This window comes from Lolium perenne, chromosome 5, assembly GCF_019359855.2.
Source record: "Lolium perenne isolate Kyuss_39 chromosome 5, Kyuss_2.0, whole genome shotgun sequence".
Classification (NCBI taxonomy): Eukaryota; Viridiplantae; Streptophyta; class Magnoliopsida; order Poales; family Poaceae; genus Lolium; species Lolium perenne.
In genome coordinates, this window is record NC_067248.2 from 128,940,968 (window position 1) to 128,956,483 (window position 15,516).

General features: G+C 45.2%; 1 protein-coding gene across 1 annotated transcript; it reads left to right on the forward strand.

Moving 5' to 3' along the window:
* Positions 1-1,622: 1,622 nt before the first annotated feature.
* LOC127319720 (F-box/kelch-repeat protein At4g19930-like) lies at positions 1,623-2,756 on the forward strand. Its single transcript, XM_051349691.1, has one exon. It carries the CDS (start codon positions 1,623-1,625, stop codon positions 2,754-2,756), a length of 1,134 nt encoding a protein of 377 aa, XP_051205651.1.
* The last annotated feature ends 12,760 nt before the right edge of the window (positions 2,757-15,516 follow it).

Consider the following 15,516-nt stretch of genomic DNA (forward strand, 5'->3'; position numbering starts at 1 on the left):
GCTATGTCTAAGGATGTAGTTGTTGATTACATTACGCACCATACTTAATGCAATTGTCTGTTGCTTTGCAACTTAATACTGGAGGGGGTTCGGATGATAACCTGAAGGTGGACTTTTTAGGCATAGATGCAGTTGGATGGCGGTCTATGTACTTTGTCGTAATGCCCAATTAAATCTCACTATACTCATCATGATATGTATGTGCATGGTCATGCCCTCTTTATTTGTCAATTGCCCAACTGTAATTTGTTCACCCAACATGCTGTTTATCTTATGGGAGAGACACCTCTAGTGAACTGTGGACCCCGGTCCAATTCTCTTTACTGAAATACAATCTACTGCAATACTTGTTCTACTGTTTTCTGCAAACAATCATCTTCCACACAATACGGTTAATCCTTTGTTACAGCAAGCCGGTGAGATTGACAACCTCACTGTTTCGTTGGGGTAAAGTACTTTGGTTGTGTTGTGCAGGTTCCACGTTGGTGCCGGAATCCCTGGTGTTGCGCCGCACTACATCCCGCCGCCATCAACCTTCAACGTGCTTCTTGGCTCCTACTGGTTCGATAACCTTGGTTTCATACCGAGGGAAACTTGCCGCTGTACGCATCACACCTTCCTCTTGGGGTTCCCAACGGACGCGTGTTGAACGCGTATCAAGCAGGTTCCTAAAACTATAGAGAATGAAAACCAGAAAGACCCAGGCCTCCCCCCCCCCCCCCCCCCCCCCGCTTGCCGCCGACCACGGTGGCCGTCGATGGCAGGAAGGAGAGAGATCGGAGGGGCTCCGGCGTTAAGGGAGGGGATGGGGGGTTATCACCACCGAGGGCAGTCTCCACATGGGTAAGCTTTCAGAGAGTTGATCAATTCGTCAAATTGACCCGGCTCCACCTTCTCATCGTGGTGGCTCTACTGCCTATGCTCTTCTTCTCTGTTCTCTGCATCGCTCGTGTCGAGTGCTCTTCTTCTCTACGCCGCTCGTACATGATGTCGAGTGCTTGGTCAACGACCTCCCCGTTTCTCTGCTACCTATCTTCCACGACCTCCTCATCGATAAAATGTCCACGACGTCCTCACTGGCTCTGCCATGATGTCGGGTGTTTCCTCAATCCTAGGTGTCCGGACAAGGAACCAATCCCGTAAACATGGAAAGCCCAATCTAATCTTCTTCAGCCTCCTCATTAATAATTATGAGTCAGATTTTTTACTACCTCCCATAGGGCTTACGCGTATCCCAAGGTTTTTAATTTGGCCAACATAATAATAATTGTACAACACAAAAATTATATCATTAGAAAGTAGAACATGTGAGCTTATCATTGTTAAAATTCCGACCTAGGAACACGTGCAAGCCCTAGGAACTGGGACGGAGGAAATACATTTATAAACTGAGAAGTAATGGAGTTCTCTCTAAAATTGAGCACTCGACCCGCGATTTCACCTGCAATTCTGCATGATCTTATTCTCGTGGACTTACAGATCCTATACCATATTTATGATTCGTGCGTTATGTTGCCAACCAGCGCAACCTAGTCCCTCTCTCCTGGTCCCTAGCTTTGATATTTTTTTGTATATATATCCGGATAGATAGACCTAAAAACCAATCCTGGGATCAGTCTAAGATGGCTACCACCGTTCCCTCAAAAAAGAAGAAGATGGCGATCCCCGCCGCCGCTGACATTGCCGACGATGCGCCGGTCCTGCCCGTGGACCTGGTGTACGACATCCTGCTTTGCGTCCCGGCCAAGCCGCTCTGCCGCTTCCGCGCGGTCTGCCCCTCGTGGCGGTCCCTTCTCTGCGATCCGACCTTCATCGCCACCCACGCGGCCCGCCACCCTAGCTTGCTCATCGCCGTGGCCATGGAAAACACCGACACGGACGTCCAGATCCTCGACATGTCCGGGAACGTCGTCAAGCGGTTAAAAAGCGGGCAGCAGTGCTTAACAGACGATATGTGGACGCACCACGGCCTGGTGTTCCTCAAAGGCAAGGACGGACGCCACCACGTGCTCGACCCAGCCACCGGCGACACCTCCGTCTTGCCCGATCGACCTAGTCAAGCGTATATGTACACAGTCGGCTGGGCCACCGCCGCGGGAGAGTACAAGGTGTTGATCATCCGCAAGATGGATCTGCACGAGGAGGTCTGCATGGTACTCAGCCTCGGCGATAAAAACCATGGGTGGAGGGAGAGAGGGAGCCCTCCAGCCTGGGTCGGCCCGCGCGGAGAAGTCGCCGTCGTCAGGGGGATTGCCTACTTCTTGGTATCCGGCATAAAATGCGGATGGGACGATTGGATCGTGGCTTTCGACCTCGAGCTGGAGGCATGGCGGCCAGCTTCCATCCGCGGCCCGATGGAAAAGCAAGACAACCCGATCTACCAATCCTGTGTCAACTTGGCCGAGGTGCATGGCCATCTGGTGGCATCTGTCCATAAGCGCAGCTCAGATATTTGCGTTGTAGAGCTGTGGTTTCTCACGGACCCTCACGAGCCTCTTTGGTCCAAGCGGTACAACATCACCCTCCTACCAACCACTACAGATGTCTTCGAGTCCTTCGGGATGCCATTGCAGGTGCTGAAAGACGGGAGGATCCTCGTCTGGATTTGGAAACAGAACCCCAAATACCGGGGGGTACCGCGGGTGTACGATCCAGAAACGGAAACTTTCACGGAAGGGGCAGCGTCAGCAGGTCGCCGTGCTGTAGCCGGCGTTTACACAGGCTCCCTGCTGCGTACCGTAAGTGCACTACCGTAGAACACAATTGATCGAGCACTTAGTTAGTCAGCGTCGCTTCTGACGATTCATGTATTTGGCTGCAAACCAATGCTGGAAAGCAATTTATATTCGCCCCGTCGCTTATTACTATTTACTCGTCATCTTTCTCTCTTGATTTTCAATCTTTCTTATGGAAGTCGAACGAGCTATAGAACAAAAGCGGCGCAGCTGCCGCTCTGTTGCTTGGTCGATCTCTCCCGCGCGCGTGGAAAGGAAGTCCTCTCGATGGTTTTGTATAGATGGTCATCCTGTCTTGGTGCTGCTTCTTCGACTAACGAGGTTTGGTCAGGTCTCTTTGGAGTGTGGCCAAATTTGGGGTAGTCGGTTAGCCATATTCATCCCTTTTTCTTATCCAGGACGGGGATCTGTTTCACCGATTGACGACTTCCCGGCTACCGCATGAACATTCGACGTGTGTGGTTTGGAGGTCTAGAAGCAAGAGCTTCGGTCATGACCACCACCAGCAATGTAGCAAGTGCTGGAGGAAGACGATGTCCATTTTTTTTTTTCGCGGGCACGCGAAAGGCGTGCCAAATCTTTATAGAAGGTAGCAAAACAAATTACAAGAGACCAGCGGCGGATGTAAACATCTGTCCGCGGCCAACCCACTCACACCACCTAAGCCTAGGAACTTACTCTCGCGGCATGATTCTCCGCTCTCCACCTCTCGCAGCTTCCCAAAGGCTGAACTCCTCCAGCACTGTGTCTATAATCTGCTCCGTGGGTAGCTGCCTCTCTAGGTTCCCAAACACCCTGGCGTTCCTTTGTTTCCAAAATGTCCAGGCAATCAGCAAGACTAGCGTGTCAAAGCCTCTCCTGTCCTCCCTCCGAAACCTCTTCCTAGCCTCCGTCCACCATCTCTCTAGATTGGTGTTCTCCTGTGGTTCCTGGAGATGTGATCCCAGCCTTCTCAAACATCCAAACCACACCATCTTGGCATAAGGGCAGTGCGAGAGGATGTGGTCGACATTATCCTCCTCCTGAAGACAAGTAGCGCATGGATCCGAATGTTCCTGCAGCCCGTGACGAGCCCTCCTATCCGAGGTCCAGAGCCTATATCTCAAAGCCAGCCAACCAAAGATTTTACACTTGAGCGGTGCAAAATACCTCCAGATCGGTTTTGCCATCGCCCACGTGATTCTCCCTTGGCAAAGCATATCATAAGTCGCGCTCGTAGAGTACCTACTCGACGCCGAGCCCTTCCAGGTAATCATGTCCGGCCTGCCGCCCTCCCGGGGTACTCTCTCCATCTCCTCCCAGAGCAGGGCGCACTGCATCCATCCCTCTATAGACAGCTCCCCTACAACATCTGAGAGCCAGGTGTCATCATGTAAAGCCTCACTAACCGTCCTAGAGTTTCTTCTCCTTGTGGGAACTAGAGCCGCAGCCTCTGGGGCGATCTCCCCTACGTTCCTCCCATTAATCCACCTGTCAGACCAGAAGAGCGTGCTCTCTCCATCCCCCACATTGAAAACCGCCAAACTCTGAAACACCTCATTAGCTTCCGGATCGTTGAGAGCCGGCAGCCCTTGCCATGGCTTAGAAGGATCTGTGCGACGTAACCAACACCATCTCACCCTGAGTGCCAGACCTTGCAGCCTCAGGTCTTTCACTCCAAGGCCTCCAAACCGAGTCGGTCTACAAATTGTGTCCCACGCTACTAGGCATTGTCCTCCATTGACCTCCCTCTTCCCTGCCCAAAAGAAGGCTCTCATCCATCTGACCAACTCCTCAAGCACCCAAGCTGGCGCCTCAGCGACCATCAGCTAATGGATCGGTCGAGCACTTATCACCGATTTAATGAGAATAAGCCTCCCAGATTTCTGTATCAGCCCTCTCTGCCAAGCTGGGACGCAGTGTATGACTTGGTCGATTAGCGGTTGCCACTCCGCTTTAGTTAGCGGTCTCAAGGCCAACTGCATGCCCAGGTACTTGATGGGGAAACCCACAACCTCACAGCCCAGCGTCTCCGCAACTCTGTCGGCATCTCCATCATGTCCTCTAATCAGCGTGGCCGAGGTCTTCCTATAGTTTACTCGAAGCCCGGAGGCCTCGCCGAACACTCTGAGAATGGCCTTAACCGCTTCCAACTCAAAACTCAGTGGCTTATAGAAGATAATCACATCGTCCGCATAGACCGAGATTCTCTGGAGCTCCGTGATCCCCGCTAGCCTGGAGAAGAGCTGACTCTCCGTGGCTTTCTTGACCGCCGTAGTTAGCACTTCCATCGCCGCTACAAACAGCATAGGTGATGTGGGGTCACCTTGTCTCAGGCCCCTGACATGCACAAACCGGCGTCCAGGCACTCCATTCACTAAGACTCTGGTGTTTGCCGTATTCAACAGTACGGAGACCCACTTTAGGAAGCGCTCTCCAAACCCCATGCGCCGTAGCACCTCAAAAAGAAAACTCCAAGAGATCGAGTCGAAAGCTCTCGTGAGGTCTAGTTTCAGCGGCACACGTGATTGTCTCTGTTGGTTGATCTTCCTTGCCACTTGCCTCACAAGAATAAAATTATCATGTAGGGACCGTCCTCGAATAAACGCTGATTGATTGGTGCTCACCACATCTCCCAATCTTCTCCGCAGCCTGTTTGCCATTAACTTGGAGAACAGTTTGGCAAAGCTATGCACCAGACTGATGGGGCGGTAGTCCTTAACCTCCGTGGCATCCGGCTTTTTAGGGATCAGCGTGATCAGGGCTCTGTTTAGGCGGGCAAAGCCACGACCATCTCCAACGCTGAGTTTAAGCAGCCCAGCTATAATGTCTCCCTTGATTACTGGCCACGCTCTCTGGTAAAAAGCTCCATTGAACCCATCTGGTCCCGGCGCCCTGTCAGGATGCAAGTCCTTGACCACTCCCCAAATCTCCTCCTCAGAAAACATCTCCTCTAAATCCTGGAGGTCGGCCGCCGGTATGTCCAGAACTTCCAGGTCAATGGAATGGTCTCTGGGTTGCGTCCTCCCAAGTAACTGGAAGAAAGCTGATACGTCCAAAACGTATCTACTTTCCCGAACACTTTTGCTGTTGTTTTGCCTCTAATTTGTGTATTTTGGATGCAACTAACACGGACTAACGCTGTTTTTAGCAGAACTGTTCTGGTGTCTCGTTTTTGTGCAGAAATCCAACTTTCAGGAAAAACCTCGGGATTTTGACAGAAGGCCCTATTTTCCCAGAATACTGACGGAGCCAGAAGGACAAATCAAGTGGAGGCCCGAGGGCCCCACACCATAAGGCGGCGCGGCCTAGGGGGGCCCGCGCGGCCCTATGGTGTGGCCCCCTCGGCCGGCCTCCGACGCCCTCATTCGGACTACTTATCGGCCTCGACCTAAAAACGCACAGAGAGAAGTCGAAGTCGCCAGAAACCCTCCAGAACGCCGCCACATCGCAAAACTCCCTCTCGGGAGCCAGAAGTCTCCGTTCTGGCACTCCGCCGGGACGGGGAATTGGAGGAGATCATCGCCATCATCACCGCCAACGCCTCTACATCAACCAGCCATGTTTCCCCCATCCATGTGTGAGTAATTCCCCCGCTGTAGGCCGAAGGGGATGGTAGGGATTGGATGAGATTGGTCATGTAATAGTCATAAGATTGTTAGGGCATAGTGCCTAGTATCCGTAGATGTTACTTTTATGATATTGTTGCAACTTGTTATGCTTAATGCTTGTCACTAGGGCCCGAGTGCCATGATCTCAGATCTGAACATGTTATTGATTCATGAAGATATTCGTTGTTTTTGATCTTACCTGCAAGTTGTATACACATGTCGCTGTCCGGAACCAATGGCCCTGAAGTGACAGAAATCGGGACAACCGGAGGGGATGGTAGTGATGTGAGGATCACATGTGTTCACGGAGTGTTAATGCTTTGCTCCGGTACTCTATTAAAAGGAGTACCTTAATATCCAGTAGTTTCCCTAGAGGCCCGGCTGCCACCGGCTGGTAGGACAAAAGATGTTGTGCAAGTTTCTCATTGCGAGCACGTACGACTATATATGGAACACATGCCTATTGATTGATTAGTACTTGGATACCGTTTTATTATTATCTGCAAATGCCTTGCTTGACTGTTACATGAGTTTCTCTCATCCATGCAACGCCCGTTCATCCGTCCCCGTGCCTACAGTATTTTAATCCTGCTGTTTACTAAAATCACTACTGCTGTCTTTGTTACTCTGCTGCTGTTATTTCACTACTGCTACTGCTATAAAACTATTACTACTAATAAACTCTTGCGAGCTAGTCTGTTTCCAGGTGCAGCTGAATTGACAACTCCGCTGTTAAGGCTTTCAAGTATTCTTTGTCTCCCCTTGTGTCGAATCAATAAATTGGGTTTTACTTCCCTCGAAGACTGTTGCGATCCCCTATACTTGTGGGTCATCAAGACTATTTTCGGGGAGCATAGCTTTATTTGGAAGTTCACTTGGATTGATATTGTTCGCTGCAAATTCTCCATCATGGGTAAACCTCGCGATACTAAGGTCGCCATATTACCATCCACTACAAGAAAAGGTACAACTCTGAGTACCTCTGCTGCTCTTGATTCACCATCTGTGATTGATAAACTTGTTTCACCGCCACATGCTTCATATGCGGGTACTTCTGCTGAATCTGAAAACTCTCATAATATTGATAATATTTCTGCTGTGCTTGATGATAGTGGTTCATTGGGATCCTTTCTAGATGCTACGATTGCTAGGTCTAGACAAATTAAAAATACTGAAACTCTTAATGCTACTACACCTGTTAATTCACCTGAACTTGATTATTCTAGTGATGATCCTGATGAAGATTATGTGGAGCTTAATGATGATTTTATTGAAAAATGCAATGCTACTACTGATGCAAGAAAAATTAAAAAGTTGCTTGCAGAACATGCTGTTAGATATAAACTGTCTCCTGATCCTAAATTTGCCACATCTCCTATAAACATTAAGGATAAAGATTATGATTTTTCTCTTGATCTATCTCATATAGCTATTGTTGAGAAAACACCCTTTTGTGGTACTGAAAAAGAAAGTGCTGTTGAACACATGATTGAGCTATCTACTCTGAGTAGCTTGTTTTCTGATGATGTTAAGAAGCGTACTTACTTTGTTGCTAAAATCTTTCCATTCTCATTAAAGGATGACGCTAAAACTTGGTATAATAGTTTGCCACCTGATTCTATTAAAAGTCCAAAAGAATTGCTTGATGTTTTCTTCCGTAAATACTTTCCTGCTAGTGCTCAACATATTGCTTTGCAGAGAATTTATAATTTTGACCAGGAAGATGGAGAGAAATTGCCTGAGGCTTGGGCGAGATTTTGCTCTCTTATTAGAGCTCGGCCTGACCATGATTTGGAAAAGCATGATTTACTTGATATATTTTATAGTGGACTAACCATTGAGTCTAGGGCATACCTGGATAGTTGTGCTGGTTGTGTTTTCAGGAAAAGAACTCCAGACGACGCTGAAGAATTATTGGCTAAAATAGGCTGGAATCATGATGATTGGACTACGCCTGAACCAACCCCGACACCGATACTGAAGAAGAGGGGTATGATTAAATTAAATGATGAAGATATGAGGGAAGCCAAGAAGTCTCTCAAGGAGAAAGGTATTAAACCTGAAGATGTGAAGAATTTACCTCCTATAGAAGATTTATGTGAGATAATTCCCCCTTCATCCATTATTGAGGTAAACTCCCTTCAACGCTTTACTAGGGAAGATATTCCGTATTCGAAACCTCCTGCACAATGCTTAGATGAGTTTGATAATTATATTGTTAAGCAAGAAAATTTTAATATGAGAGTAGAGAATCATTTAATGGAAAATTCTCGAGCTATTAGTGAATTGCATGATATTATAGAGAGAACCTCCAATGATGTTAAGATGCTTGTTAAACATTTTCATATGGTTCAAACTCAAATTGATCGACTCACTAAAGTGCAAAATGACTTGTTGGGAAATAATTCTAAAGAAAAACATGCTTATGAAGTAACAACTAGAGGTGGTGTTTCTACCCAGAATCCTCTATATCCTGAGGGGCATCCCAAAAGAGTTGAACAAGATTCTCAACGAACTAAAACTAGTGCTCCATCTAAGAAAAAGAAAAAGAAACATAAGAATGTTGTAGAATCCTCTGAACCTGTTAATGATCCTAATAGTATTTCTATTTCTGATGCTGAAACTGAAAGTGGTAATGAACATGATAAAGATAATGATAAGAATGATGCTTCTGATAAAGAAGATGTTGAAGAAGAACCTGAAAAGCATGCTAAAAATAAAAAGTACACTAAAGAAGATTTTATTGCTGAGAAACATGGTAATGAAAGAGAACCTTGGGTTCAAAAGCAAATGCCTTTTCCTGCTAAGAAACTAAAATCAAAGAAAGAAGAACACTATAATAAATTTTGTGATTGGATGAAACCTTTATTCTTGCAAATCCCTTTGACTGATGCTATTAAATTGCCACCTTATTCAAAGTATATGAAAGATATTGTTACTAACAAAAGGAAAATCCCCAATGAGGAAATTTCCACTATGCTTGCTAATTACTCTTTCAATGGCAAAGTTCCAAAGAAGTTGGGCGATCCAGGTATACCTACTATTCCTTGTTCTATTAAGAATAATTATGTTAAAACTGCTCTATGTGACTTGGGAGCCGGTGTTAGTGTTATGCCTTTTTCTCTTTATAAGAGACTTTACTTAGATAAGTTGATACCTACTGATATATCTTTGCAAATGGCTGATAAATCTATTGCTATTCCTGTTGGTATATGTGAGGATGTTCCTGTTCAAGTTACTAATAACTGCTTGATATTAACTGATTTTGTTGTGTTGGAAATGCCTGAAGATGATAATATGTCTATTATTCTTGGGAGACCTTTCCTTAACACCGCAGGGGCTGTTATTGATTGCAATAAAGGAAAGGTTACTTTCAATGTTGATGATAGGGAGCATACCGTTTATTTTCCCAAGAGGATTGAGAAAGCGTGTGGAGTTAATACTATTTCTAATGTGAGAACTATCAAAGTGGGAACTATTGATTGTCCTATATATGAGCCTAAAGAAGAATATCAAACTCTCGTGATTGGATCCATATCAATACAATTCAAGGTAACATGATTGATTTGAGGTTTATTTCTTCTTATGCTATGTAAAATTTATTTGGTGGCAAGACTTGATCAACCTTGTTAACAAATACTTTTTATATGCATAGAGGAGGTAAACAACATCTCTTTCTTCCTCCACTTGCTCTAGTTGCTGTAGCACTTTTATTTTGCGAAGTTCCTTAGTTAATTGGAGATTTCAAAATTTTTCCTGGCCAGTAATAATAAACTTAATACCCAGAAATGTGCATTTTTCAAAGTTTTCAAAAATTCACAAAAATTATACCGTTGGTCCTATTTTTCGACGAGGCACCTGGGAGCACCAGAGGATGACCTATGGGGCACCACAGGGTGCCACACCACCAGCCGGCGCGGCCAAGGAGGTGGGCGCGCCACCCTGTGGTGTGGGCCCCTCTTTGCCCCACTATTTCATCTCTTTCTCCCAGCATCTTCTCTCTCCCGAAAAAACTCGCACCAGGTTCCTCTCACTCGCGTTTTGGTCAAGAACTCCAGATTTCTCGATCTCTTTGCTCAGCCCAGATTTCTGTCTGAGATTTGGCACATTTGCTCTTCGGTATGTGACTCCTCCGATTATCCAAGTAGAATTTTGTTTGGTGGAGTATATCTTGAATATTTCGCTGCTGTAGGTAACATGTTTAGTGAGCTTGCATGCTTGTTCTAAGTGGTAGAAACTAGTTTTGATGCATGATTAGTACTCTAGCAAGTTCCTATGGTAGTTTCCCTCAATTATATGTCATCAAATCAAATTTTATATCACTTGTTGAAAATTTCAGAAAAGAGATGAAGAAGTTCAACTTTGGAGAGTTGTTCAAGAAAGGAACAACCAGCACCGGGAGACCTTCTAGGACCGCCACCCAACTTAGGCGATCGTACAATGAGGATATCATCGCGCCTAGCTTCGCGCCCGAAGAGGACAATGGGGCTCCTAATGCTTCATCCTTCCCATGTTATGATTTTCTGACAAATGCAGGGATACTGGATGATTTCTTCACCCTTGTCAACAAGGCGGGCTTAGCCACCTACGTGGGAGATGAAAGGGAGCAATACTACATGCTCAGCAAAATCTTCATCGAGAGCTTCAAGTTCCAAAACACGCAATATGAGCCGACAGTTGCATTCAAGATCTATGGTAATCCTGTTACTATGGAATTGAAAGAATTTTGTCGTGCATTGGATATTGCCCCTGTAGGTACAGCAAGGAGGATTGATGACAACCCCCGGGACTTGTTGGAGCTTTATCGAGGGATCACCAATGATGATTGTCGCACCATTCAGCGTGGCAAGATAAGGAACATTCAACTCCCCGCCATTAAATATTTTGCATATTACATTGCTACTAGCATTCTTGGTAGGGAGAACACTAGCAATATTTCTAGTTACCATCTTGCTTTCTTGAATATTGCACTTACTGGACGGACATCTTATCATCTTGGTTCTCTTATTGCTCGCCGCCTGTCTAACAGGGGGCCTATTTTTGGAGGAACTATTGCATTGCGTGTTTGAACACATTTAAGACTTCCTATTGATCCTAATGATGTGCCATTAACCCCTAGGAGGCTTGATATCGCTGCTATGAAAAGCCATCATTTTGTTACCACTGATTCCACTTTAGATAATATGGTCTATAGAATGTTGTTTGCTGACGGGGATGAGAAAGAAATCCCTCTTCCCTAGCCAGGTTTGTTCTGTATTGACAGGCAACCATGGTCGCGCACTAAGGAGGAGGTGGATGAACATATGAAGATACAAGATTTCCACCAGCAGCATGACTCCGAGGACGCCGAGCCCTCCTACGACTACACCGTCACGTATCCGGGTGCTTCTTCTAGCACATACCCGGAAGATGATCCATCTTCGTCGTACTACGGAGATACTACCTCATGGGGTCGATGGGATTGAACTCCACTTAGGCCAAAAGCCTAAGCTTGGGGGGAGGTATACCGGCATCACTCATTCTTTGCATATTATGGTTGCTGGATACTTGTACATACTTGTTTAGTCTCTTTGAGTGGTTTTCTAATGAGAGGGAGATGATATTTGGGGAAGTGCTGCCTGAAAACAGATTCTGGACTGTTACTAGAAAAATTCGTGCGCACAGCCAGAACGTTATTTTGAGCTGCCAATTTTTGTGCAGGTTCCCCAGGTTGTTATCTAACTTTCATTAGTTGAACACTTTTCGAGCTGAGTAACGTAAGATTTTTGTAAAAATCGATTTCTGTACTGCTGTCAGGTTTTGGCAGATTTCTGCCATCTCGCTTTTCTGTGTTTCTTTTAGTTTTCATTTTCTTGTTCTTGCTTTGTTTCCTTCCCAAAACACAAAAAGACCAAAAATATTTCTGTTGTTTCTCTTCACCATTTGTTTGCTTTGGTTCTTGCATTTGTTTCGCTTTATTTGCTATTGCCAGTTTGCTACAAGAAAACCCAAAAAGATTTTGTTTTGTTTGTTTGTTTCCTTTTGTTCTTGTTCTCAAATTCGAAAACACCAAAAATATTTGCTGTTCTTCTTTGGTTTTGTAAAGATCTTTATGAGTTCAATGGTCTTCGGTGGCTGGAGCGTGGTTTTCATTTCATATTATCCAAGCTACACAAGTGAAAAGGCAATAATGACGATCTACGACAATCTGATTGTGGTGAGAGGCTGGTATGAACTCTATTTGTTTTCATTTTTGTACATATACTCATCCATGTGAGCATGCTTAGTTGGTTCATGTGAGGTATATGTTATTTGAGAAAGTCTAGTAGTTTATGATCTCTCATGTTTAGCTCCAATTTATTAATATGAGTAGCATGTCATGGATGTTTGCTTGCATTGTTTTATTCATAAGTAAGTATGGCATTGTGGTATCCTCCTCTGAATAATTCATTTATATCGACTTGGCACATGCTCACGCATGCATATGACTGAACCAAAGTCAATTAAGCCTCGATGATTTATATTGCTTCAGAGTTCTTGTATCACTTTTATGCCTCCGTTAATTTATTTTGCCGCAAGCATGATTATGACAGTTACTGCTCTCTTGATTTGTCGCTCCCTAGTTTTTTGCTAGCCTTCACTTGTACTGAGCGGGAACGCTGCTCGTGCTTCCAAACACCTGAAAACCAAGTTGTTCCAAAGTGTCCACTATAAATACCTATGCATGGCATTTCAAACCATTCCAAGTAAATTCTCATGCGCTACCTTTAAAACCTTCAAAATGCTTCTCAATTTGTGTTTATGTTTCATAGCTCATGAGGAAGTATGTGGTGTTTAGCTTTCAACCTTGTCATTTACTTTTGACGGACTCTCATATGGACTAGTGGCACATCCGCTTATCCAATAATTTTGCAAAAAGAGCTGGCAATGGGATTCCCAGTCCCGAATTAATTAACTTAAATAGACACTCCTCCATGGTTTGTGATTGATGGACGGCACCCGAAGGATTCGGTTAGCCATGGCTTGTGTAAGCAAAGGTTGGGGGGAGTGTCATCATCATAATAAAACTAAAATAAAAAGGCACTCCTTCATGGTATGAGATTGTTGGCAGGCACCCAAGGATTCGGTTAGCCATGGTTTGTGTAAGAAAGGTTGGAAGGAGTGCCACATAAATATGCAAATAATGCATGGGAGCCGCTCTTGGAAGTCCGGTTGGCGAGGTAGTTAGTGTACCCATTACCATTCGTTGACAACAACAAACACCTCTCAAAATAATTTTACTCCTGATTTCAAAAATGAAAAGCTCTAGCGCATGTTAATCCCTGCTTCCCTCTGCGAAGGGTCAATCTTTTACTTTTATGTTGTGTCTCCATTATTTCTTTGAGCACTATCTCGAGAGCACAACTGTCATTCTTAGTATAATATGCTTGTCCCAAAATATGATTGATTGCGGTATAACTTTGATGCTTTTATCTTTGACAATCACTATTTCTAGTCTTTCTATGAACTTCAGAGGTGCCTGAGCATTTATGTTTTGCTGATCAAATATGGGCAAGCGAGATACCACTCTATCATATTCTTTTATGAACATTGCAATCCTGCTTATATACATGGTTCATGATGCTTATTATTAATTGTTGGTACCTCTCCATGATTGACATAGCTATGGATGATCTTATTTGCATGTACCTTATTATGAATTGCCTAAGTGTTAGCCATAGCATGAGAATATTTACATCATATGAACAAATGTGTTCGTGAAAGTTCTTTTATCGCTCAGTTGTTAACTGAATTGCTTGAGGACAAGCAATAAGCTAAGCTTGGGGGGAGTTGATACGTCCAAAACGTATCTACTTTCCCGAACACTTTTGCTGTTGTTTTGCCTCTAATTTGTGTATTTTGGATGCAACTAACACGGACTAACGCTGTTTTTAGCAGAACTGTTCTGATGTCTCGTTTTTGTGCAGAAATCCAACTTTCAGGAAAAACCTCGGGATTTTGACAGAAGGCCCTATTTTCCCAGAATACTGACGGAGCCAGAAGGACAAATCAAGTGGAGGCCCGAGGGCCCCACACCATAAGGCGGCGCGGCCTAGGGGGGGCCGCGCGGCCCTATGGTGTGGCCCCCTCGGCCGGCCTCCGACGCCCTCCTTCGGACTACTTATCGGCCTCGACCGAAAAACGCACAGAGAGAAGTCGAAGTCGCCAGAAACCCTCCAGAACGCCGCCACATCGCGAAACTCCGTCTCGGGAGCCAGAAGTCTCCGTTCTGGCACTCCGCCGGGACGGGGAATTGGAGGAGATCATCGCCATCATCACCGCCAACACCTCTACATCAACCAGCCATGTTTCCCCCATCCATGTGTGAGTAATTCCCCCGCTGTAGGCCGAAGGGGATGGTAGGGATTGGATGAGATTGGTCATGTAATAGTCATAAGATTGTTAGGGCATAGTGCCTAGTATCCGTAGATGTTACTTTTATGATATTGTTGCAACTTGTTATGCTTAATGCTTGTCACTAGGGCCCGAGTGCCATGATCTCAGATCTGAACATGTTATTGATTCATGAAGATATTCGTTGTTTTTGATCTTACCTGCAAGTTGTATACACATGTCGCTGTCCGGAACCAATGGCCCCGAAGTGACAGAAATCGGGACAACCGGAGGGGATGGTAGTGATGTGAGGATCACATGTGTTCACGGAGTGTTAATGCTTTGCTCCGGTACTCTATTAAAAGGAGTACCTTAATATCCAGTAGTTTCCCTAGAGGCCCGGCTGCCACCGGCTGGTAGGACAAAAGATGTTGTGCAAGTTTCTCATTGCGAGCACGTACGACTATATATGGAACACATGCCTATTGATTGATTAGTACTTGGATACCGTTTTATTATTATCTGCAAATGCCTTGCTTGACTGTTACATGAGTTTCTCTCATCCATGCAACGCCCGTTCATCCGTCCCCGTGCCTACAGTATTTTAATCCTGTTGTTTACTAAAATCACTACTGCTGTCTTTGTTACTCTGCTGCTGTTATTTCACTATGCATCTTGCTATAAAACTGTTACCTCTTGATAAACTCTTGCGAGCTAGTCTGTTTCCAGGTGCAGCTGAATTGACAACTCCGCTGTTAAGGCTTTCAAGTATTCTTTGTCTCCCCTTGTGTCGAATCAATAAATTGGGTTTTACTTCCCTCGAAGACTGTTGCGATCCC